General features: G+C 36.7%; 2 protein-coding genes across 2 annotated transcripts in view; both read right to left on the bottom strand.

Moving 5' to 3' along the window:
- Positions 1-2,874: 2,874 nt before the first annotated feature.
- LOC107690750 (protein phosphatase Slingshot homolog 3-like) lies at positions 2,875-4,650 on the bottom strand (the record flags this gene model as incomplete). Its single annotated transcript, XM_016489158.1, has 5 exons — positions 4,535-4,650; positions 4,155-4,387; positions 3,604-4,051; positions 3,203-3,471; positions 2,875-3,057 (listed from the first exon to the last, which is right to left on the bottom strand). Coding segments are annotated over exons 1-5 (1,249 nt in total), but the record flags the coding sequence as incomplete, so codon positions are not given.
- A 3,183-nt stretch (positions 4,651-7,833) lies between these two features.
- The window catches only part of LOC107690749 (tyrosine-protein phosphatase non-receptor type 5-like), a 28,363-nt gene continuing 9,791 nt past the window's right edge, over positions 7,834-26,405 (bottom strand). The window contains exons 3-13 of the mRNA XM_016489156.1: positions 25,002-25,145; positions 22,747-22,857; positions 16,480-16,829; positions 14,632-14,821; positions 13,890-13,974; positions 11,844-11,923; positions 11,447-11,584; positions 11,252-11,362; positions 10,802-10,959; positions 10,245-10,358; positions 7,834-9,067 (exon numbers count right to left, since the gene is read on the bottom strand). Coding sequence (XP_016344642.1) covers positions 8,974-9,067; positions 10,245-10,358; positions 10,802-10,959; positions 11,252-11,362; positions 11,447-11,584; positions 11,844-11,923; positions 13,890-13,974; positions 14,632-14,821; positions 16,480-16,829; positions 22,747-22,857; positions 25,002-25,145 — 1,575 coding nt within the window. The 3' untranslated portion in view covers positions 7,834-8,973. The remainder of the gene's footprint in view (positions 9,068-10,244; positions 10,359-10,801; positions 10,960-11,251; positions 11,363-11,446; positions 11,585-11,843; positions 11,924-13,889; positions 13,975-14,631; positions 14,822-16,479; positions 16,830-22,746; positions 22,858-25,001; positions 25,146-26,405) is intronic.

Here is a 26,405-nt window from a genome sequence, read left to right as displayed (position 1 = left end):
ACCACCCTCGACGGTGGTGCAGCTAGGGGGTATACAAGGGTCCCCGCAGTGGAGCAGTCGGTTGCGATGCAGTTGTGTCCAAGTACTGCATCCACCCGGCAGGGCGAACCGTGTATACCCTCCCGGGTCTGTAGGTACTCGTCTGGCCTGTCTGGCGATGCTTATACGGCCTGTGGAGAAGCTGCCTCCGCCTTTTAACGCTAAGGCGTTACTGCAGGTTCATCAGGCCAAGGCACTGAGGGACCTGCACGAGGGTGGTCATGATCCGGAAGTTCTGAAAGAGCTCCGAACCACTACTGACCTCGCGCTCCGAGCGACGAAGGTCACTGCAATTACATTTGACTGAAATGCTTGTATTTAAACATTTTGCATTCTACCTATGATAAAACTTTCATGGACTTCTACATTAACTGTTCCCTCCTGGTGGAATGACCTGCCCAACTCAATCCAAGCAGCTGAGTCCTTAATATTTTCAAGAAACAGCTGAAAACACATCTCTTTCATCTTCATTTGACCCTCTAGCACTCTCCATTCTAATGCTACTTCTAATTTTATCTCCTTGTTTTTTTTTAATTAAAAAACTTTACCCTCTAACATTTGCACTCTCTATTCTATTTTTGACCCTTGTTTTATTTATAAAGAAAGAAGAGCCTCTAACACTAGCATTCTCTATTCTTTCTACTTATTTTCTTTTTATTTATTTATTTATTTATGTATTCTTTTTCTGTTCTATTGACTTGTTTTATTTTTATTTAAAATTTACCCTCTAACACTAGCATTCCCTATTCTTTTTCTATTCTTTCTACTTGTTTTCTTTTTATTTATTATAAAAACAAAATAAGCAAACAAACAAAAAAACTTGCTACATATACTGTTAGGCGAAGCGTCGCCCCTGTCCCCACCCACGAACCCCGCCCCCTACTGTCCTCTTTTTGAAAAACTAAAATATGGTCACCCTACATAAATAGCATTAAATATTTTAATAGCATTAAAGATCTTAAGTTTGTAAAGCTGTCAATACAAGTTAAGGCTGAAATGGTAGAGCTAATAATTATCAACATGATGTATTCTAGGAGAAAAGAAATTTAAAATGTCAATTTTATAGAGTTGAGACACCTTAGACATGGGACTTTACAGGGGTACAAGTGCATCTTAGCTTACCTTTTCTTTTTCATTTTTAAATCGTCCAACTTTTTCTTGATTTGTGCTGGTGTTACTTTACTGGACAGGTCCATTTTCTCCAGAATAAATCTATAATCATAAAAATAACATATGCATAACATGATAATTAAGAGTGAAAAACTCCTTACACATCCTTAGAAATAAGATTGTCCAATCTTAATCATTGGGTGGCCAATGTCAGTCCTGGAAAGCCACTGTTCTGCAGAGTTTAGCTCCAACCCTCATGAAACGCACCTGAACAAGCTAATTATGGTTTTAAGTAGGGATGCACCGATACCACTTTTTCCAGTACAAGAGATCATTTGCTACAGCCAAACAATCATGTTTCCTGAAGAAATCAAAGCCCTCCAGCAAGGTAAAACTGTGAAACGCAGTAGCGCTCTCTATAGGTTGTCACCAGTTTTACAAGACAGAATCCTAAGAGTAGGTGGAAGACTAAGCAGATCAGCTATGCCTGAGGAATCCAAGCATCCTGCAGTTTTGTCAAAGGACCACCATGCATCACATCTGATCTTAAGAGCAATACATATAAATATAGGTCATAGCGGCCGTAATCACATGTTGTCAAAGTTGCGGGAGAAATACTGGATTCCAAAAGCGCAAACGGCCATCAGAAAAATGATTGTGTTTAAACGTTTAAGGAAATACGAGTTAAAGGAATTACAAGTGCAATATCATGGGATATAAGAACCAACTGGATTTTGTAATTTTGTGTTTTGATTAAACTCGCATTTTGTTACGGACGTTTGACTGACTGACTGACACTTTAAGTTAATCCAGTACTTTGCATCTACAGAGACTATTTAATTATGTGAAAAGAGCATCTGACTACGTAGAAAAAGCTGCTGCACATTGAAATAGACACTGAATGATATTTATTGAATATGTCAAATGTTTGTAAAGTCATGTAGCCTACACCCATGAACCTTTTATGCTTAAAGCTTTACCTGATTGAATTATGCTTTTATACTTCATTTTTAGCTTTTTGCCTGTGGGATACCATAAAAATTCATATTAGTTCAATAACTTACCATTCTTTACAGTTACAGTATCAAAAAATACAGAATACTAATGTAACATCAGACATTCCAATTCACTTTGTCAGTGGAGACAAAATGTCATATCTTTTGGGAGAGAAGGCAGCACAGTCATTATCTGAGTTAGATAGAGTTACACCAAGTTACACCATGTCTACACTGCATGAGTCTGATGTTGCGCATAACAACCTGAAGCTGTCTACAGTAAGGCGTCAAAGGTTCCAAATTAATTTGTCCTGTTGTCGAAATTTTTACTGTCTCTGACTGACAGTAATGGGTTCTATGTGGTTTTGAAGAGGCACTTACAACTTGTGTAGGCAAGGTGTTTCTTTACTTTAAAAAAAAAAAAAAAAGTTTGTACTACTTGTGTATTTCTGTTGCTTTAGTAACATGATGCTACTCCACAGTACTTTAGAAATAAAGCTCATTTGAATATAATTTAGACAAATTGTTTTACTTTGACAAAAGGTATGATTTTACAGATTTGTAACTGTTAAATATTTAATTTTATTTTGCTTTATGTATTTTTTTTTTTTATCTGTGCACTGTTTTTTTTTTTTTTTTTATTTTTTTCTGGGCACTTTTTTTTTTTTTTTTTTTTAACTTTGATCTGTTTTTTAACTGTAGTCTTTTTTTAACTGTAGTATTCGCCGACTTTTGAGGTTTGAATTGAGGATTGTCAGTTGCTTCAAGAAGCCTATGTTGGGCCGGATGCGTCTCACCTCTATGACGTGGTCAATGGCATCCTCCACCATCATGTCATGGTGAATCATCAGGTATGCCAGAAAAAGTGTGGCAGAACGACTGATACCCCTTTTGCAGTGCACCAACACCTTATCTGTGGAAATAAAAATAGAAAGACACTCAAAACAAAGTCATTCTCAGACAGCTTATCACTGTAGGACATAGTTGATAAATACTTGATAAATGACAAGTAAATAAATGATGTGTGTGTGTGTGTGTGTGTGTGCATCAGCTCTTACTCTCTGGGTTACTCAGGGCCTGGTGAATGAACTGTGCAGCTGGGAAGAAGTACTCGCTGACTTTAAACGAGCATTTGTCTACTGCAGGCACATCATAGTAATTGAGGCTCCTGCCTTGGTAATATGCCACTCCTGTATTGACCTTTCCTTTTAGGCTGTTCTTGCTTGGAATTTCAAACGAGATCTTCAAGCTCTTCTCCACTGCCGCAGCATTCAGGATGTGGGTAATACCCATCCCTTTCAGTTTGGCTCGGTTTCTTGCTGTCTCTCTGCACAAGAACACAACAGCTTAGATTAGTCTTTCACTAAAGGGGATTCACAATGTAAAATTATAAAACAGAGATATATATGACTGCTGTTTTGATTCCTGTTCATACTGTATGAATGTGTTGTAGACTTACTCATTTCCAATGAAGACACTGGGCCAGACCTCAGTGACAGGTGTGCAGTCCAATGTACATTCATCCAGGCGATCCTGAAGTTGAAGGAGGCTTTGAGAGACATGACTTTCTAACGCTGCAAGCTCTTTTGTCACTTGAGGTTCTGGTTTAGGTATGCTTGGACCTGGCTCACACAATGGTTCTGGAACAGGCTGTGCAACTGGCTCCTCTCCGTTTTTTGTTTTATCTGTGTTTATCTGTTTTCTTAGCTGTAGTTTCCGCTGTGTTACGAGGTTTGAATTGAGGGTTATCAGCTGCTTCAAGAAGTCCCTGTTTGGCCTGATCCATCTCTTGTCTATGACGTGGTCAATGGCATCCTCCAACAACATTTCATGGTGGATCATCAGGTATGCCAGAAAAAATGTGGCAGAGCGGCTGACACCATCTATGCAGTGCACTAACAACCTATCTGAGAAAAAAAGAAAGACATTCAAAACAAATTCATCCATACACAGTTTGTCACTGTAGGATAAATGATGGATGATAAAGTGTGTATGTGTGTCAGCTCTTACTTTCTGTGTTACTCAGGGCCTTGTGGATGAATTCTGACGCTGGGAATAAGTCCTTGCTGATGTCAAACCTGTGTTCATCCATTACAAGCACACCGTAGTAAGTGATGTTCATTTCTTGATAATATTCCGCCTTTGTATCGATCTTTCCTTGTAGATATTCCTTGTATGCTACAGTGTTCAGGATGTGAGTAATACCCATCTCCTTCAGTTTGACTCGGTCCATTGCTGTCTCTCTGCACAAGAACACAACAGCCTAGATTAGTCTTTCATTAAAAATTATTTACAGTGAAGAATTAAAAAACAACTCTTGACAATGAGAGAAATATAACTGCATAGTGTTTGATTCCTGTTCTTATGGTAGAAGTGTGTTGTAGACTTACTCATTTCCAATGAAGACACTGGGCCAGACCTCAGTGACAGGTGTCCATTGCACTCTACATTTGCACATGCGACGCTCCAGTTGGAAAATGTTTCGTGGGAAATTGTTGTGTAACATTGTTGTCACTTGAGTTTCTGGTTTCACATGAGGTTCAGGACCACTTGGACCTGCGACACACAACTGTTGTGCATCAACCAGATCCATTTCAGGTTCTGCTTCAGGATCTGGAACACATGATGGCTCTGGATCAGGCTGTGCTGGGATCCCAATCCGCTCCACTCTGTTTTTCTGGAAGGATTTTTTCACAGCCTTCCATCTTCTTTGGAAGAATCCACAGATTGTGTTGCTCCTCGTCACTTATTTTCAGATAAAAGAAAAAAAGCAAATAATAAGCTATTAGAAACAAACCACAGATTAAACATGAATAATTAGTCTAACTTGTAAGATTGTGCTAATGTTGTGCTGTTTGACATTGGTTACTTTATTTAACAGAGCCAACATGCAGTTGTTGCTCTGTGGTACACATTAGATTTGGTGTATTAATGGATGATTTAAATATTTAGATATCAATATGCATATACAAAATATGCATATAAGAAATATAACTACACGTATTCCATATTGTACCACATTTGTGTTTGCATCTCACTGTAATGTATTTCAAATGGTCTGTTGACATTCACCTTTTGATCTGGTCTTCTCATTGGTTGCGGGAGAAATATTCACGCCATTCCCATTCTCTGAGATGGTGCTGCTGATGTCAGCCTTCAGCTGCACATCTCTCTTTTGTGTGGACTCTGTTGTCACTTGAGTTTTTTGAGTTTCTGTTGTCACTTGAGGTTTAGGACCATTTGGGCCTGCAACACACAATTGCTCTTCATCAACCAGATCCACTTGAAGTTCTGCTTGAGGACCTGGGACACACGATGGCTCTGGATCAGGCTGTGCTGAGATCCCAATAGGCTCCACTCTGTTTTTCTGAAAGGGTTTTTTCACAGCCTTCCATGTTCTTCGGAAGAATGCAGAGGTTTTGTTGCTCTTCCTCACTATTTTCCGATAAAAGAAGAAAAACAAATAATAAGCTATTAGAAACACCTCTAACCACAGATTAAACATTAATAATTAGTCTAACATATTAGATATTGTGTGTTAATGAATCATTCATATGGCCCACCCCTAATTGAATGTGTCCTCTCCTTGCTGTATAAAAGTGTTCATTTTATTCTTAATGACCCCAAACTTTTGAACTGTTTACAAATCTTATTTAATAATGCTTTTTTTTAAATATAAAAATGACAAACTAATACAACAGTGTGAATGATTGAATTCTGTTTTATTGTTTATGCTGGTGGTGCAATGTTTTACCTTGACTTAAAATAATGATTTTTATTTAAAATCATTTAAATATATATATATATATATATATATATATATAAACTACACATATTCCAAATTTGACCAAATTTCAAATGGTCTGTTGACATTCACCTGTTGGGCTTGCCTTCTCATTGGTTGCAGGAGGAATATTCATGCCACCCTGATCATTTCCATTCTCTGAGATGGTGCTGCTGATGTCAGCCTTCAGCTGCATGTCTCTCTTTTGTGTGGACATGATATCTAATGTACTCTGTTTAGTTCTGTCAGATATTGTTGTCAAACTGTTTGTGATACACACTGTGAGTGAGACTACAGACAGTGTGTATAAACTGTATGTTTTTGTAAACACTGAAAATAGACTATCTAAATCTGGCGTCTGTAACGTTACACAGTATTCGTAGAATTTCGCTCAGACTCGCGCGTTGCTCTTTGCTCGGTGACTCTTCGCCTCGGCTCGGATTATCACTGAACTTCAGAGATGCTGCGAGTGCGCGGCTCCTTATAAGCAGCCTGTTCGATGACGTAATCAAATGGCTAGTCTCGTTGTAGTTCCACAGTTGCCATAGAAACGGTATGTTTACTACAAGCGGCCGGACATTATCACCGATTGCTCTAATGATCTCTCAGTGGTTGATTTCAAACACATTATTGCTTTACTTGGTTTACGCATATTTCTAAGAAAATGCATTTTACGCTGAATAACGTTATATTTAAAACGTTAATTATGTTTATAGCCTACATGCGTTTGTTTACGTTCTGGCTTCTCCCGCTGTTGTAGACTTTTATGTGAGCCAAACAAAGCATTTACTTACACAATGATTTTGGAGGTGGGACTATGGAACGATATTCCGGACAATTTTCAAATAGAATAGCAAATTGTATTTTCAATTGCGTTTTCAATATGTGGACGCATAAATTGTGACAATCCAAATGCAATTGCAAATCCTGCATTACCGTTTGCATTTTCGCTTTTGCCAACGCACAGTGACTGCCAAATTTCAGATGAAAACCCAAAGTCCATTTGCAGCTGTATTTCCCATGTCTTAGGAGTTACGAGCCTGTCATATTTAAATAGCAATATTAATTACCACGTCTGCTTTTTCAATCTCGCTGCGGCATTTGGATTATGTCACAATTTATGCGTCCACATATTGAAAACGCAATTGAAAATACAATTTGCTATTCTATTTGAAAATTGTCCGGAATATCCTTCCATAGGGGACGGTGGTTTGAGGCAAAAATACCACCAAATTGGACAAAAATGCCCTTGCACAATTAAACTAAATGTATTACGGCTGTCGCAAATAAAGTGATTGAAAATAAAATGAAAAGTCTAGATCGCGGCATTAAATTTATATCTGCTCATGCGGCATCAGATTTATTTTTACACGTTTTTTTCAGCGTTCAGCATTATAACCAATCACACACGATTCTGTTGAGTTTATGAATGCAATGGCCAATCAGAGGCGTTCAGATTATACATCGCTGTTTCCACTCCTCCGACAAACGTGCTTTACAATAAGATATAACAGTACAACAAATACCATCAAGATTAAGAAAACGCCATACGATAAAAGTGAGTCTTAAAGGGGTCATATGATGTTGCTAAAAAGAACATTAATCAGTTTGGGTTGCTTATACTACTACCCTCACTGTCTGAGGCATCCATATGTGCAGTTTAAAATATTGTTGTGGTTATGTTTGTTTATTATTTACAGAATTCTCATGAATCATAATTAAGCATAAATAGGAAAGTCACTGACTGCCTAACATTAAGCCCACATAGTGGAAAATATATAGCGTAACAGTGCACACTGACAATAACCATAGTTTATAAAAGTATCAGGTAATAGTAACAATCATTTTCATAATAATAAATACATTAGAAAACAGAAATATTCACTTTCATACAACATATTTAATTCCTAAAGCCATAAACAATTGCAGTATTAGCAGCTAAACCCTTGTGGTCCCAGGATACATGAACATGATTCACACTAAAACTGTATGCATTATTATTCATATTTAATATTTAATAATTATTTTACCTCCACACACAAGTAAAAATCTCCTAAATTTTAGATACGTTCTATAATTACATAATTGCTCCCAAATGTGTTAGATATTGTTTTATTTATTTTGGTTTCATAGCTGTCATGAATCTTGACCGAATATTTATTCATTTTGTTTATCGTTTTTCTCTGATTCTCTTTTTTAATTCACTTAATAATTTAGGATCCACTTAAGAATCAGTGACAGATTTAGTGAGTCTCTACAACAATTCAAATGATCATGAATTCCATACGTGTTAGTTAGTTATTTAAAGGAATCCACTCATAATAGTCATTTGTTCAGGGTTTGCTGTTGGTTTGTCGTTATGTGCATTCAGCAAGGACAACGCAATAGAAATTCTGAGACATCCAGTCCTTTCGCTCTCCTGACATTCAATTCATACTGCAATCTGCAGCTCAAACAAAACATTTCTTTTGCAGCGCTGTAGCTTGAGCAGCAGCAACATAGGAAAAACAGTCTGAATATTTTAAAATTGTGTTCTGCATCAGCAGAAAAAAAATGTACTTACAAACGGTTAACCAATAAGTACAAAAGTGAAAAATGAATATGTATTCTAATGAAACATCTGATGATCATACTATCATATACAGAACTTTAATACCTCATTTATACTGCATCATGAAGAAAATTCAGTATTTTAAAATGCCCAGTTGATGTTTTCAAACCTACATTCAGATAAAATTAAGGAAAACCGATTTAAAGGTCTTTATGCTGTGTGTACTGTTTTAAAAAAAACATTGTTTAGTGGAACTAGACCTTGTACAATGACATGTTGATAACACTAGTGGCCTTGAAAAGTTAAGACAAAAAATAAATTTGCCGGCAACAACGGCGTGGTGTGATGTGTGCAACCCTTGCCTTGACACGCACATAACAAAAATCCACAAAGATCCATCTTCACAAACATTATCTGCCACCTTCTCTCCTGAATCAGAAACCTCATGGCAATAGCAGATCTCTTGGCATGAAAAAGTACGCTCCTCCAGCTGTTCATTGTGCAGACTCCTCACGAAGGCGGCTTTCATAGAGGTTCAAGGCATGATGCACAAATTCATATTGTTCCTCAGTCTGGATCATACCACCCCTGTGGAAAAAGACACCACATGATTACAGTCAAGCCTTGCCACAATCACAATAAAAGACACAATTTTATGAAAGTCTTTTTTGCTTTTTTGTTGTTGTTTTAGCTACTGAAAGAAAAAGGTGTTTTATGGGATTTTCTTCCAAAACAGTGAATCTACAGATTTGATGTTAAATATCATTTTATGTAGCCTTTTAATCTTTCTGGAAATCACACATCATGATTGAGTTTGCATGCACATCATTTACTTATTCAGGTCCAAAGTCTGCCACAAGCGGCAACCTCCCGCTCTCTCTCCTGAAGCCAACACGGAAGTGACTTAAACTGTAATTCTTCAACTGGCCGCTAGAGGCTGGCTGCAAAAGGGAGTCAATCCCATAGACTCCCCATGTTAAAATGCCCAACTTTACAGTAGAAAAAAACATGTTTACAGCCTGGTTCAAAAAATGATTTTGGTCTATATAGCTAATTTTGCCCTTCAAGACAACTGTGAGGGGGCTGAATTTTTTTTATAACTCATCCGTTTAAATTATATTAAGCCTTACAGTTCAGCATAATTAAGGGCGTGGCCACTTGAGTGACAGGTGGATTGCCGCTGCTGACACTGCCGTCGAGCTAGGTGGGCGTGGTTTCAGCAACCAGCTCCCGCCTCTTTGCCCATTTTCGATTATGCAAGGTGACCGCTGCCAAGATGGCGACGGCCGGCTCCGCCTACTTTAGGCTTCAAAAACGCTCTTCGGAAACCTACGGGTGACGTCACGGACACTACGTCCATATTTTTATACAGTCTATGGTCTGCAAAATCCTTTTTTCCAAAAGCAAATTAACATGTTGGAATATGTTGAAAATGTTGCTGTTGGATTATTCCTGTTGGACTTTTGTTATACCATTCAAGATTTTTGTATGACATTCAATTTCTGCATTTAGTCGCAAGTGTGGGTGAAATGCTTGCACTGTCGAGCCCTGTACAGTACATGCATGTATCTGTGCACTTGAGCCTTATCCATGGTCTTGTGGGGGTACTTGCTTTTTAAATTTTACTTCTTAATCTCTGTGGCTTGGTTGCCTAGTGTGTGCTCATTTGTTCGGGGTGATTTCTGGGTGAACTATCCTAGTACCTTGAGTAGTTCGTTTCAAGCATTTGCATTTTCTTTATATCAAAACAGTGAACCAGTTGTACCTGTCTGTTCTAAGTTGGCACACAATTCGCAGCACATCCACAACTCCCTCCAGCTCCAACTGACGACAGCCGATTGTTGTAGCAATGAAACACCCTGTCCGACCAATTCCAGCACTACAAAAGTTCAAGTTAAATGGTTTATAATTGCTTTTATGTATGTATTGTAACTGAATTACGACTGTTTCTTTGGTCACACTTTAGTTTGGGGACCAATTTGTACTATTAACTAATTACAACGTTTGCCTCAATAAACTCCTAAATTAATAGGTAGTAAGGTAGTTGTTACGTTTAGGTATTTGGTGGGATTCAGCGATCTAAAAGATGGTCATGCAGAATAAGGCATTAACATATGCTTTATAAGTACTAATAAACAGCCAATATACTAGTAATATGAATACTAATAAGCAATTAGTTAATAGTGAGAATTGGTCCCTTAACTAAAGTGTTACCAGTTTTTTTTTACTATATAAAACGGGCGATACTGTGTATACTGTGCAACAGTAGAAATGTGTTAACCGGTAGACACTTTGTAATGTTTTGCTGGTAAGCTTCTGTACCTGCAATGTACAATAACTGGCCCACCGGATGTAAAGCCCCTCCTGTCCTCCTCAACATCATTCACTAACTGCAGCAGGGTTCCTGCGCTCTCTGGGGTCTTATGGTCTGGCCATGAAGTATACCAGTAGTGCTGTACTTTACGACTCTGTGCTCCTTGCTGAGGGTACAAAAACATATGCTCCATTAGAGTATCTGACAATTATATTTCTCTTGGATTAACCGCTTCCACTTGTATTAGTCACTTTGGATAAAAGTGTCTGCCAAAATATATAAATATTCATGTATGCTAAAAGAAATAATTCACAAGACAAAGATTATCAATGAATAGCAACCTTCCTTTAGGCAAATAAATACTGCATCCTTGAGCAAAACTTGCCACATACTCAGATTACAGCATTGCTATTTTTCAATCATTCTTCCATAGAGTGTTTATCTTATAATGCAAATACCTTTAGTATAAGGGTGCGGATTATATAGTGGTCACATTCCTTCACATTATTAACAAAGACCTCCACCCTTCCATAGATCCCCCTCTTCTCAGGCCAGTACAGAACACATTTCTGAAAAAGTCAAACAAATCTTTGCACATGCACGGTCTATTTAGTTATACTAAGAAAATTATAGACATTTTTATTGAAAATTACTTCATTTTTCTCTTTCAGTTTAGTAATCATGACGATGACAGAGCAGTCCTCTTGCCAGACCATTTGCCAGAAGTCGTTCACGGTGTTGATGATTGGACCTTGAGTGGCAATGAAGGCTCTCTCATCTCTAAGATAGCCCTGAAGAGAAGAAGTGCTGAACTTAAACAGATTTCATGACATAACAGAGCATAACTGTAAGTATAAAGCACCAGCAGAGCCAATTTAGATCAGCAAGACTCTCTTGGATAATTCTGAGATCAAACTAAACTCTCCTGTTATAATGATTCACTTTACAAGCTCTGATGGTAGTAGATTTAAGTTATCTCTTGAAGGACATCAAGTGGCTCTTTGTCGTGGGCTATTGAAGAAATTGTGAGGCACAGAAAATTGAACTTACTCGAATGTAGTTGGCATTAATGTAACTGCTGAGCAGGTCGTTTGAGTTCTTAGTCTTCAGAATAACCCTGGAATGTGGATCTGAAATTAAATGTGAATTTTGTGAACATTTCTGTAGCTTTCTATTCAGTTCATCATTATACACAACACAAGGAAATTTAAAAAGCAAACAAACATTTTCAACACAGCACAAAAAAAGTCACAACACAAACGAAACGAGCCACAAGACAACAAAAACAAGTCACAACACACCAGAATCACGCTAAAACACAACAAAATCAGGCCATAATACAGTGACATCCTTCTGGACAAACTAAATAGTGCAAGAAAATATGCACTCTCTATTGTGGCTGATAAATGGCACCATGGTGCAATATAATATGTGTATTATCCCACATGGGAATTTCAAGTGTTCAGAAAAACAAGATTGGTACAGTAAAAACTGTTCAAAATTTGATTTTTGTTACACCGTTAGACAATGTATGATGCCAGTAGAATCAGTGAACCCCAAAATTTAAAACTGATTTAAACTAACTGGCTCATTCAAATGTAATAATTAATATATGTTCAAGTGTTCATAAAAAAAAAAAAGATTGGTAGAATAAAAAAAAAACTAGGTTTTGATGGATCTAACATACTCTTACAGAGAAATTACTTAACAGCGCTTACTTCAACAGTGTTACTTAAGGAAGCGTCACGTTATTTTAAGGGGAGCTACTTAACAATGGTCCATATAGTTATGAGGGATCCCTGAGAAATATACTGCTGTTAATATACTGCAATGGAATAGTTCACTCGCTTACCCCTAAACCCTTAGCTTTTTTCAATTTTATTCTGTGATGACTAAGTGAACTTAAAATTAGTTTACCTAATGCCTTATACCTTAATGCCTATATTACAATATTCAAACTGAGAAGCTGAGAATTCTTGAGATTTTTTGGTCAACAGTACACCATAATAATAGTTTCCAATACAGGATTGTGTCACAGATCTAGAAAACAGGACTAAACTTAGCTGCACAGACAGTCTCTATTTCTGTCAAACGGACTGCGTTTTTGGCGATATTGAGTGCACAATGTTCCTTTCACCATATAGAATACAGTTAATGTGTGAAAAAACTAACAATCTCAGCTGCACTGTTAGAACTTGACAGGTTTGTTTTTTTTACAGTAAAATATTGTTCCCCGATATTACAGCAAAACACTGGCTGTTTTACAGTTATTTACCCCGGAAATTACAGCAAGGTTAACAGTGTGTAGCTTTAGCGTTATTTATAGTGTAGTAGAGGGTGGCGAGCTTCAGATTCTAGAGAGTATCTAAATGGACAGAAAATCATATGAAAATCTTAAGTGCAGACTGATAAAAATAGTTGGAAAATAAGTGACAAATAATCTCTTTTACTGACCAGTTCGTACGATTTAAATAAAAATACACAAACAATCATACACACCACCCCTTTCAATTGGGTCGAAATGTCATTCTGATCGAGTTTGGTTGGATTGACCAATGGGTTTACGTGAACGCTTTTTAGTCCAATTGAGCAATCAATCTGATTATTAACTAATTATTTGGTTGCATGTAAATGTAGCAGTATTGTAGTAGTCGGTACCAATACCAATAAGAATCTTACGTAAACCAGTAAAAGTTTCATGGTTCTCTGTACCATATTAAAAGCTCCTATCATAATCAAAACAGCTGTCTAAAAATAAATCTCTTAGTTACACTGTGTTTATACTTTGTAAGCATACAAAACTTGTATTGATTCATTGATACTGACTTAAACACCTCTGATTGGCCATTGCGTTCACATGCTCAACAGACATGTCTGTGATTATGAACATTCGACACACTTCAAAGAGCATGCACAAAAATGGGTATAGGATTTGAAAGCAGTGCCTATCAGCACCTATCGTTAAGCTTGTTGCTGAATATACTCGACAAAGCTGCCTTTCTGTGACACTGACATGGTAATAAAAAAGATAAACACTTAGCTCAAAGTGAAATGACATACAATTAAATGCTATTCAGTGGAAATTCTGATACTAACTTGGCAAAATGGTCTTGTATCTATTTTTTGATCCATGATTTGGGATATCCAGTTCCTTCTGGTCCACAAAGTTCATTGGGATTTCCTGCGAATAAAGAAGTTACACACTCTGAGCTAAGTACAATGGAAATTGCCAAATTGTCATAACATAAGCACTGAAAGATCTCCCACATCATTAAAATACACCTTAACTGAACCCAACTGTCTGTGATTTCCATGATTAAGTAAAGCCAAGCTGAACGACATTAATGCTAAACTTAGTTCTGTCATGACAACTCTCGGAGGGATTGGCATGGTAATGTACATGACAATGTTAATGTGTTTGGTCTTGGCGGAATAGATCTGCTACGCTGCTGCTGCGGCAGAGCAAATACCGAGACTTGCTACTGCCAATACATCCACAACATGCTGCTGTGAGCATGTACGAAATATTGCTGCTGCAAATATAACATACATGAAATAACTTCCATATAGCATACATTAATCACCTCGTAGCAGATCTATACAGGTGGAGCTGGGGAAGGTGGAGGGTTTCTGAAGCAAGCTGCACTGCTACGGCAAGCACTAATCATATATTTGAATGTTGAGCAGCGAGCTCATTGGCTACCGATACAGGAGAGAACCAATCAGCTGTGATCATGATGTCATTAGGTCAGATTGAGTTAGACCTATCGGACTGTGCCATCTAGAGTTTCATGCCAGAACTCTGTATTTATTAGTGGTGCACTGGTGTGTTACTTACGGCAAACTCTGCATGCAGCATCTGTGTGTTCAGTGTGATGTCACGAAGCTGTTGCCGTGAGAGGACCCGACTGGCTGACTGCAGGTATTCCTGAGTTGCACGCTCACGTGGGGTCACAACCCCACTACTCAAAGGCTCCACTGAACCCAAAGCGCTCATATCCAGCACCAGTGAGACATTAGATCCACGTCTGCATGAGACACAGCGATATGACAAAAATATGTGAAGAAAAATAACAAAACAGTCAGATAAGTGTGATAGAACAAATCTACCTTTACTTTCACATACTGGCATTAGAAATTCAAATAAATTCAAAACAATTTCAAAGAAATTCAAAATGGGGGACAAGAAGTCCAGCCAACATGACTACAGGTCAAATTTGAAATTTCATTATCATTTTTTTACCACAAACGTCTAGGGTATCCCCATGGTGCCAATGACACATACCAGGTTTTGTAATGATATGTTAACATGTCTGTAAAATATAGTATTTTTCTACAAAAGTTAAAATGGCCTTAGAATAAAATAGCTGCCATGAAAAAAGGAGGTAGTAATCAACTCTGTATGCCACACTAAATCTAACAAGTTTAAGAATTTAAAAGCAAAAAAAGTAATTTTTCATATTTCTTGACCTACAGTTGGCACTGTCCTAAAACTGTGCAAGTACCCTCAGGTTATGCTTATCATGACACGTACCAGGTTTGGTTTCAATACGGCCAAGCACTATGGAGATTTTGAAGCACTGAAAGTCACATTCAATCACGCATTATTTGAGAACGGTTTGACTAATCAACTTGAATTTCATACATTTTTTGTGGGGATGTTCTGAAGATGAATTGGCTGAACAGAAACATTTTATGATGGAAAATGAAGTCATAGAGACGGGTTTCTCATCTCTGGCCCTCGAGATCCATTTTCCTGCAGAGTTTAGCTCTAACCCTGATCAAACAAGGTCTTCAGGATTATTAGAGAGTTACAGGTAGGCAAGTTTGATTATGGTTGGAGCTAAACTCTGCAGGAAAGTGGATTTCGAGGGCCAGAGTTAAAAACCCCTATCATAGAGTGTATTTGGCTTGGTTATGCCATTAAAATCTAGTTGCTTGATAAGCTAAGATCTCTAAAGACTCGTATTCCATTCTGCACATTTGCGTGCAGTTATGCCACACAAGAATCAATGATGTTTGGCAAAAACAGAATTAAACCTCTCGCAATGTCGCCTTGACAAAAGCAGATTCTTCTAAAAGTCTCCTTTATAAAAGGAGTTTACATAAAAATAACAGCATGCGAATTTGCAACTGTGAGAGTGCGTAAATAATGACATTATTCTTTTTTAATTAACTATTCCTTTAAAGGGGTCCTTGTGACGAGTGGGGGCGGGGCCGAGAGCCATGGGAACGGAGTGAGGCCGGTGGAGTAATTGATAATGAGCGACACCTGCACCACTCACCGGTCTCGAGTCTCACGGAGGAGCTCCGGAAGGATAAAAAGGAGGAGTGACGACAGTGAAAAAGGAGAAAGGACCAGGCCTGGAGTTTATTTTGTGTTTTGTGTGCGGCAGTCGTCCGCGAGGGGCTGCCGCTTTACTTTTATTTTGTGTTTGTTTGATTAAAGTTTTGTTTCAATGTTCGCCGGTTCCCGCCTCCTTCTTCCCGACCTACGAACTGTGTTACAGTCCTATTATGCTTTTTACGCTTTTAACTTCCTTTAGTGTGAAATGTTGCTGTTTGAGCTTGGGAGTTATTCTCTATGTATCAGTCAGCACTGTTTCTGAACAAATTATATTACGTCTTCTAAAAAGGGCATAATTCCTTTAAATCAAAAGTCTTTCATGCACAAATGAAGTCTTACCGCTCCTGCAGGCCTGCAACAGGTTTCATCCTAAAGGGTGAATGTGTGGAGGACACAGTGGGTTTGAGCTCAGCCACAGGGTGGCTGGGTGGGCACTGCGGCTCTGACGTCGTCATGCTGGAATGAGTCTGATGGATGCTGATGTTACAGGATGGGGCGCTTGTGCTGCTGGTAGAATGGGTGGCACTGGGTTTGGACGTCTGGTTGGCCTGGACCATACTGTTCTTGAGGGTCAGAGGGGGCTGAGCACCATGAACAGGGATGGGTGCCAGCTGCACGTCCCGGCTGGGCGGGGATGGGTCTTTAAGCTGATGATCCAAGAATTCCTTCTCCTTTAGTCGGTAAAGCACCTGAGGAAAGGAAATATTACTTTATAACAGTCTATTACTCACAGCTAGTTTTAGGTTAAATTTTAGGTAAGTCACCCTATAACCGAAAAGAAATTCTATTTTACATATAGAAAATTATCAAACAATTTTTATAAATACCATGAATAATGATTGTAATTTTTTTTTATTAATTTCAGCATAAAAGTAGTACATATATATACTACCATGATATAGAAATGCATACCATACTAATATATCATAAACCCACTGTATATATATATATATATATATATATATATATAATGCATACAAGAAACTTTGTATATGGGCCATTCTTCAGAATTGGTTAAAAACGTCTTTTTCTACAAATTTATTGTATGTATGCAAATTGTATAATATCCAAAGTACACATTTCTAGTAATTGCACAGTTAATTCTCATGTTGTATTTTCAGAAAGTTTTGGAATATTTGTCCTCTCCCCAAATTTGTCACTACCGAAACACAGTAATAAGAATTTAATTAGAAGGATTACAGTATATTGACAGTATATTGACCTATTAAGATTTTGCTACCTATTAATATTTTGATATCTACATTGTATATATATTTTTTTTTGCTATTTTATAAAAAAATTTAGAGGTAAATAAATCACAATTACATTTTAACAATATTTCAAGTGTAATTTATTAGATTTGTTGTATTTTTAATCCAATTTTTCTTTGTAAAAGGCAAAAAGTTTATCATATTGATTTCTAAGTTAAGGATTCATAACACTATCATAACATCTTGATAATTCAGTATACTTTATTTTTGACAAAACATCCCATGTTTCATTAGTGACTGCACATTTTCGGTAGTGACAGTAATGCTTTGCTAGCGATCGAGATCACATTACAGAATTTTAACTTGCATTCTCTAAAACACTACTAAAACATACTAAAATACAAACAAAAAAAATGCGTAACTGTACTAAAAAAAAAAATTTTCCCCAAATATGAGGATTGTGTGTTCCCTTTTGTCACAATGACGACATGTTTCGGTAGTGACAATTTTATGGGATAACACCCAAAAAACCAAAGATGTCTACCAAAACTTAGCCAAATGTTTCGGTAGTGACAATTTTAGATACTTTTGATAGCATCTCAAAGATGCTAATCAGCACATGGTTAGCTAGCACAGTTCTGAACAGTTGTACATACATAAAAATTAAATGATATGGAAAAACTCCCAAAAAAGTGCAGAAAAAAGGTGTTCGGTAGTGACGTTCCTTAGAGTTACACAGATTTTTCAGACTTTTGAACACATTTACCTCAAAATGATGGGGCCTATCTACTCACCCTGTAGCTATGAGAGAGAGAGACACATAAATACTTCCTGATCATAAATGTAGGGGTGTAGTTAATTTCACTCTCAGCCAATGAACTAAAACATACACTGTTTCGGTAGTGACATGAAAATGCGGGACACATTTTTTTTACATCAACTTTAATAATTTACAAAGAAAATATAAAATAAATATATATTTTTTTGAACTTCACTTTTTAAAAGAATAAAAAATATATTTTTAAAAACAATAATGGAAAAAAATACAAAAATTATTTCAATATAATTTTCATAAGTTGAAATTTAAGGGTTAGGGTTCGGGACAGCCACCTCCCAATTGAAAGTACCCAATAAATGATGATTTTACATATATTAAGATTACTAATATTTTAAATATTATTGTGGGTTTCAATAGAGAATAGAAGGATCTTAGTAAACATCTAAGATTTGAATACTTAAATGCTTTTTAAATGTGTTTTTGGTTGTGGGACAGCAGTGTGCACCAGTTATTACTCATAATTATATATATATATATATATATATATATATATATTATATAACAAGATTAATCTTCTATCAGATTCACGTCAGCCTGTTTATACAGTAGATAAAGTTTCCTGTAATGCAGAGTTGACTGTTAAGATCTCACAGGACATTTCTTCGCACTACATGAACTACACAATACTTCCTCATCACTACATGCCTCTAAATATTTCTCCACTAACCTCAACCGTCTTATTGCTGTTACTCACATTACTGCTGTTAATCATATTCAACTGCTTATCCGTCTATTTTATGCCCATGCAAATCATTCATTCCATGTACAAGACATGGACGCTTTATTAAGGTAAAACAAGGCAATGACTAAAATAATAATACAACAATAATACAGTTACTCAGCTTTTACTATTTACGAGAAGTTGCAGAAAATGATGACAATTAACTGGGAGTTTTCTGACTTCAAATGACTAAACTTAGATTTACTAAACCCACTTATTTAATGAATTGATTGACAGTCTCTTAAACTGAACACTTTCAGTCAGTTTCAAATCTTGTTAAAAAATTAAATGAGCTATTATAATCTTCACTACACTCTGCGTCACATAAAAACATGCAGTCCATGATTAAAACTAATACAACATTGCTTTGAGGGTCATAATTTAATCTACATAATTCAAAGTCAGCTTCTTTATCATAGGTATGTAGTCTACAAAGAAACCAGTCCATGTAAAACCATGGTATCTAGTCTGAAAAGCCTTTTACATCTATTTTAACAACACAACTGCATCAGTAATTATATGAACATGCTTTTCTGGCCTGAAAATAAATGTGCTCACAACTGCATCCAGGAATTCCCAAGTTTCCCACAAGAGGTCTCTATCTCATCGCAATGAGCCGTGTTGTATGGTTTCAGTGCATCCTTAGGCCTGACTTCAAACGAATGAAATTCAACTTTGTAAAACAACAATTCATTTTCGTCATTGGCCCTTAATGTGGTTTTGGATTGTGTAATGACACTTGCGAATGCAGGTGGTAGCTCTACAAGGGCAAAAAGCAGTTTTCACAAGTCTCTCGATTCATGATTGACACCTACTTACATCATAAAGTAGCACTTAGGTGTATATGACTTTCTTCTTTCAGACGAATCCAGTTGGAGTTATATAAAAAATTGTCTTTGATCTTTCAAGCTGTTTAATGCCACTCAGCGGGTGTTGCATGCATCAGTCCAAAAGAAGTTAAATAAAAAGCACCCATCCACAAAAAAAAGTGCCTCACACGGCTCCGGGGAACAAAGGCCTCCTGTAGCGAATCGATGCGTTTTTGTAAGAAAAATATCCATATTCAAAACGTAATAATCCCTTTAATCTAGCTTGCGCCAACAGTTGTACACGGAAGCAGCTCCGGGCTGATGACGTATGAGTTCAGCGTTGCGCATGCGCCGGTGAGTCTCGTGAAAACCAACGTTTGTTTACAGGAGCAAAGGAAGCAAAGTTTCCTTACTTTAGCAAAGGAAAACCAGTCTCCTCTTGGCTTATATCGAAATCCTCTGACATTCTTCTTTACAAATCCTTGTTTTGTACTTCTAATAAGTGACCGTTGTTTTGTTTTGATATCTCCCCTGCGCTTCCGCGTTCGTCACTTCTGAGCGGCGCATGCGCAAAGCTGACCTCATTATACACCTAGGATGACTTGAGGGTGAGTAATTTATGTGCTAATTTTCATTTTTGGGTGAACTAACCCTTTAATAATATTATAATAATAACTTAATATCACTTAATAAATACTGCTGTTTAATGCAGAGTCCTTGTTAATGTACATTGAAATAGTTAGAAATGTCACGAAATGTCATATATTTGAATGATTTGTTTAGGAATATATAATTTTTGACCAATCAGTATCAAGTATTCTAGCGAGCCATGTAATAATGTTTTGTATTAATAACTTATTAGTCAGCATTACTATAAAGTGTTGCTTAACAATCAGAAACACAATACCACATGCCTTGTGCAACATAAAAACTTGCATTTTGCATTTTGTACATGCCATTATGTGTATACAATTAAATTATATATAAAAAAAATGCAAATGGTGTGTTAGAATTTACCAAATTTTATATTATTACTTTTTCATTCTGCTTTCTCTGAAATAATAAGATTAAATTTGATTTTATGTTCAATTTTATGTTTCTATTCAGTTCTACATATTTAGCAGTACTCTAATGCTGGTTAGGAAAAAAAGTAAATATTTTATCTCATAAATATATAAATGAAAACATATAATTGCCTTGCTAAGCAGTGTCCCTTGCAAGAGGATTATTATATTTGGTGGTCCGTGGCATTAACCCGTCCTGTCCTTGTATTTACAGAATCACAATGCTAATAATGCTTCAACAGTCCCTGTCATTGTGAGCGGCTCACAGCTTTACATGGTAATTATTCCTTAAGCTCTTCAGTCCATCAGCGCCAGAGAGTGAGGGTGCTCTATGATGTCATTACCGGACTTAAGACAGACTTAAACGTTAAGAGCAAACATCGACCAATCAGAGGGCAGAGTCAGGTGTGATCAAGATGGCACCGTTGATCCCTTTAAAGTGCTGAACCACCAGAGGAAACCATGTGACTTCCTCTGCCACAATACATCCGTTTTGCAATGACTCTTTCTGTATCGTATCCTGTGTCTCTGCATCTGTTCGGGTCTTTCTCACACTTACTCACTGTATAATACAACCCAAGTGTCTTCAGTGTGTGCAGACTTGAATGATCTGAGTTTTAATCTTAATAACCGTTAGTGTTTACTTCACAAGGGTTTCTGCTGAGACAAGCATTATACAGGAAGTATTTGAACTGGTACATGCAAATATATATTCAATATTCAAATCTGTAGGACAGCAAAATCATAAATGAGATCTCTTTAATATCTTATTCATTTCTCTAAGACGGCACTGAGATGAAATGGAGAGTAAATGGAGAGACAGTTATCGAACCGAATTTGAACCAATACTGAACTGACGTGAGTGAAATAATAGAGTTTAGAGCTGATTTACAGCAGAATTTGTCTCATATTTGAAGACGTATGCATCATCGATTGTTTTGTTTTATTCCTGTGAAGCTACTTTGAAAGGTTTGTATTGTATAAAGCCTATATAAATAAAGGTGACTTGACTTACCAAAGTTTCCTACTTCTCAGATGTTTTTCCTGAGAATTACTCCAGTAATCTCACATCAGAAGTCAGAGAACTCAATACAAACTAAATATTTCTCAGCAAATTCTGTCAAGAGTTGTCATTTCACGTGTTAATATCTCACTGTATGACAACTATCTACTCGTTTGAATCTATTTGTATTTCTATTAAGGAATTTTAGGAGAAACTTCGGAAACAATTGATAAATCAACAAAACATATTTGAGAACTTGGTTTCCTGAGTTAATAAAAAGTATTTCATTTATGCAAACTCAACACCAGGCACCGATATGCTTTTAGAGGGTCGTATCTTCCCACATAGCATCATATACTATGAAAATCAAGCATATGGTAGAAGACTCTGAGAGATACGTACCATTAAACAGGTGAAGACAATGATGAATATTGTGAGGCAGATAACCAGCACATAGAAGCCGTCTTTACCCCAAATGCTGTTCTTCTCATGGTGGTCTTTGAAAACAGTCTTCTGCTCAAAGCCAGACAGAAAAGAACATCAACAGTCTGAAGACCCAACAATGTCAAGCCTCATCTGATCTGCAGTGCAGGCGTGAAGTTTGAGAGCCCTAACATACATTTATACTGTGCTTGAGTAAAAGTGATACAAGGATCAACAAGTGCGATCTTAAGGAAGACATTTGTCATTTCACGTGTTAATATCTCACTGTATGACAACTATCTACTCGTTTGAATCTATTTGTATTTCTATTAAGGAATTTTAGGAGAAACTTCGGAAACAATTGATAAATCAACAAAACATATTTGAGAACTTGGTTTCCTGAGTTAATAAAAAGTATTTCATTTATGCAAACTCAACACCAGGCACCGATATGCTTTTAGAGGGTCGTATCTTCCCACATAGCATCATATACTATGAAAATCAAGCATATGGTAGAAGACTTTGAGAGATACATACCATTAAACAGGTGAAGACAATGATGAATATTGTGAGGCAGATAACCAGCACATAGAAGCCGTCTTTACCCCAAATGCTGTTCTTCTCATGGTGGTCTTTGAAAACAGTCTTCTGCTCAAAGCCAGACAGAAAAGAACATCAACAGTCTGAAGACCCAACAATGTCAAGCCTCATCTGATCTGCAGTGCAGGCGTGAAGTTTGAGAGCCCTAACATACATTTATACTGTGCTTGAGTAAAAGTGATACAAGGATCAACGAGTGCGATCTTAAGGAAGACATTGACATTGGGCTAGACAGAAGCTGACTCCACCCCTAAAGCTGCCCACACACACACACACACACACACACTGGATGACACATCCTGCAACACAAATGCACCTGTACTTGGGTAGTTGACAGCAGGGTCTTGTAAGGTGATGTGCTATATTCAGTTTAATCATATTTGAAACATTATCTTTCTTGTTATTTCACTATTATTAATCAAGAGACTACATGACATAATTGTACTTAAAAATTCACTTGTGTCATACTGCAAAAAAAGCTAAAAAAATTTGTAGCAAAACACTACAATAATTATATAATAAACAATTTATATAATGAGTAATTTCCATTAAATAAAGACAATAATTTATTACAAAACATCATCGGCACCAAAGAGGATGTGCTATATGATTTATTATCATGTGTTAAAATGCATTATACCTTTTATATAAAAAAAACAGCTTCTCCAAATGAGAAGTAAACTTTGTGTCAGTGTTATTTTTGTCAGACTCTGTTCCATGTTTTGTGTGTGTCCTGCTCCCCATGTGCCTTCCCATGCCCTTATTTGGTTAGTTTCCTGTTCCTGTCCTGATTAGTTTATTTCATTTGTCCCAGGTGTTTCCCTTGGTTTTATTGCTCCCAGGTGTGTCTCGTCATCCCCTCCTCCTGTGTGTGTGTATAAAATGTGTTCCCAGTCCCAAGTTCTCTGTCCGCTGTTGTACGTCTTCCTGTGTTCGTCTCCCTTGGTTCCTTGGTGCAAATAAAGTCTTGTCAACATATTCTCCAGCGTCTCCTCGTCCCTCGTGTGTGTGCAACGTGACAGAACAGCTGACCGAACAGTAATCGGCATCCCTTCCCCGTGTTTGATTTCCGGTTTTTGTAAGTTTTTGTTTTTTATGTCAGACTCTGTTCCATGTTTTGTGTGTGTCCTGCTCCCCATGTGCCTTCCCATGCCCTTATTTGGTTAGTGTCCTGTTCCTGTCCTGATTAGTTTTTAATTTGTCCCAGGTGTTTCCCTTGGTTTTATTGCTCCCAGGTGTGTCTCGTCATCCCCTCCTCCTGTGTGTGTGTATAAAATGTGTTCCCAGTCCCAAGTTCTCTGTCCGCTGTTGTACGTCTTCCTGTGTTCGTCTCCCTTGGTTCCTTGGTGCAAATAAAGTCTTGTCAACATATTCTCCAGCGTCTCCTCGTCCCTCGTGTGTGTGTGTGTGCAACGTGACAATTTTAGTATAATTGATATACTATTTTAGTTTTTGTTAATATTTCTAGAATATATTAGATTTCATTTTTATATTTTCTGCTTTCACTTAAAGTTTCAGTTAAAAGTTTTCAAATTTTGTTGTTTTTGTTATTTTTATTTTTATTCGTTTTTAAATGTCTATAGTTTTCATTACTTGTATTTATGAGTTTTAGTTCATTTAGTTTTAGTTTCTTTAGTACTTCAAGTTAAAGTAAACAAAAACGAGAAATTATGCCTTGGAAAATAACTCAAATATATTATTTCAGTTAATGTTTAATTATTTTATTCTTTTTTTTAATTTTAATTAACCATAATAATCCTGCTTTGCATGCATTGAAGTGCATGTCAATAGAAAATTAAATTAGAATAAAAATGATGACACAATTGTCATTTTTAGGTGAACTATTCCTGTATTGTATTATTATTATCCCTTATATTTTTGCATTTAAAAAAGATTTCATATTTTGTTACGCTTTTTTACAGGATGTAAATGTATTTCAAAAACATTAGACTCAGACAACACTGCTTACGGCGACCAAAGGAAGCACAAATATGGTGCAAGCTGACAATGGCTCTCACTACGGCCCACTGATGCAAATCGGATAGGTTTGCCAGAAAAGGTCAATATGTAGGAGGCAGGACTGTTACTCTGCTACCATTTTTAGTCACCTACTGCTATGCAACGCAACAACTGTACCTTCTGCAGTTTAGCAGCAGACTGTAACTTCATCCTAGAGTTCTTGAGACACAAACCTCAGTGGATGCCTCAGTGGTGGCAAGCGGCCCAGAGCTGTGGTGAAGGGTGTTGATGTTGAGCAATCGGATCATTTCCTCATGGGCCACGGGTTCTGATGCTCCAACAGACGACACATACAGCTCGATGTCATCATTCTCCTCCTAAAACCATGAAGAATGGTGCATGAAGAATATCCTTTACAATTAAACAAATAGACAAGTCAACTTAACTGTTTTAAATGAGCAGTTTTAACTGTTGTATGAACTTTCAATTCTGGGTTTTCTTGAAAAATAACAAAAATATATTTTACACAATCATTTATTTTGGTTCTAATGTTTCAAATATCTTGTAACATTTAATTATATGTATTTACATTTACATGTAATCGTTTAGCAGATGCTTTTATCCAAAGCGACAGGGGCAATCTAACCAACAAAGAGCAACAATATATAAGTGTCCAACAGCCACACCCGCAGGTAAAGTTACAGCGGAGGCTTGCCTCCCTTCGGTCCATTGACTTTCTACAGAGACCCCTTAGTGTGCTGTGCCTTTTCTGGAGGCTCATTGAGAATGAATGGGGGAAAGTCACGTGAGAGGAGGCAATGCCTCCATCGCGCAATAATTGGATATGATCGGTTATGATTGGATGTGATTGGTTCGTGTGATAAATCCCACCTCTTGTTTTCGTGCGAGCTCTCGGTCTGAATGAAGAAAATTATACATAGTAAATGAAGAAAATGAAAAAAGAAATGAAGAAAAGTACATAGAATAGAAACAGAGAGAGTATTAGAGGGTCAAGTTATTATTTTTTATAATAAATAAAAACAAGTAAAATGGAGAACGCTAGTGTTAGAGGGTCACATTTTATTTTGTAATAAATAAAAGGAAAAGTAGATAGAATAGAAATAGAATACAATAAAATAAAATAGAGTGTTAGTGTTACAGGGTCAAGTGTGATATATATATTGTAATGTATATCAAGTGTGTGATATATATATATATATATATATACAGTGCCTTGCGAATGTATTCATACCCCTTAATTTTTTTCGTATTTTGTTTTGTTGCTGCCTTATGTTAAACTGTTTTAAATTAGTTTTTTTCCACAACAATCTACACTCCATACACCATAATTGTCAAGCAAAAAAACAGGTTTTTAACATCTTTGCAAATTTATTAAAAATAAAAAACTAAAATGATTCCATTGCATAAGTATTCATACCCTTATCTGGGACAGTTGAAATTTAGCTCAGGAGCATTCATTTTGCTTGTAGATGTTACTACACTTATAGTGAAGTTAACCTGTGGCAAATTCAGTTGAATGGGTATGATTTGGAAAGGCACACACGTCTTAATAAAAGGTCTAACAGCTGATAATGCATATCAGAGAAAAAACCAAGCCCTGAGGTCAAAAGAACTGC

Source organism: Sinocyclocheilus anshuiensis, unplaced genomic scaffold, assembly GCF_001515605.1.
Source record: "Sinocyclocheilus anshuiensis isolate Anshui unplaced genomic scaffold, SAMN03320099.WGS_v1.1 scaffold3715, whole genome shotgun sequence".
NCBI classification, from domain to species: Eukaryota; Metazoa; Chordata; class Actinopteri; order Cypriniformes; family Cyprinidae; genus Sinocyclocheilus; species Sinocyclocheilus anshuiensis.
The sequence above is the reverse complement of the archived record's forward strand: the minus strand, read 5'-3'. Positions and strand labels throughout refer to the sequence as shown.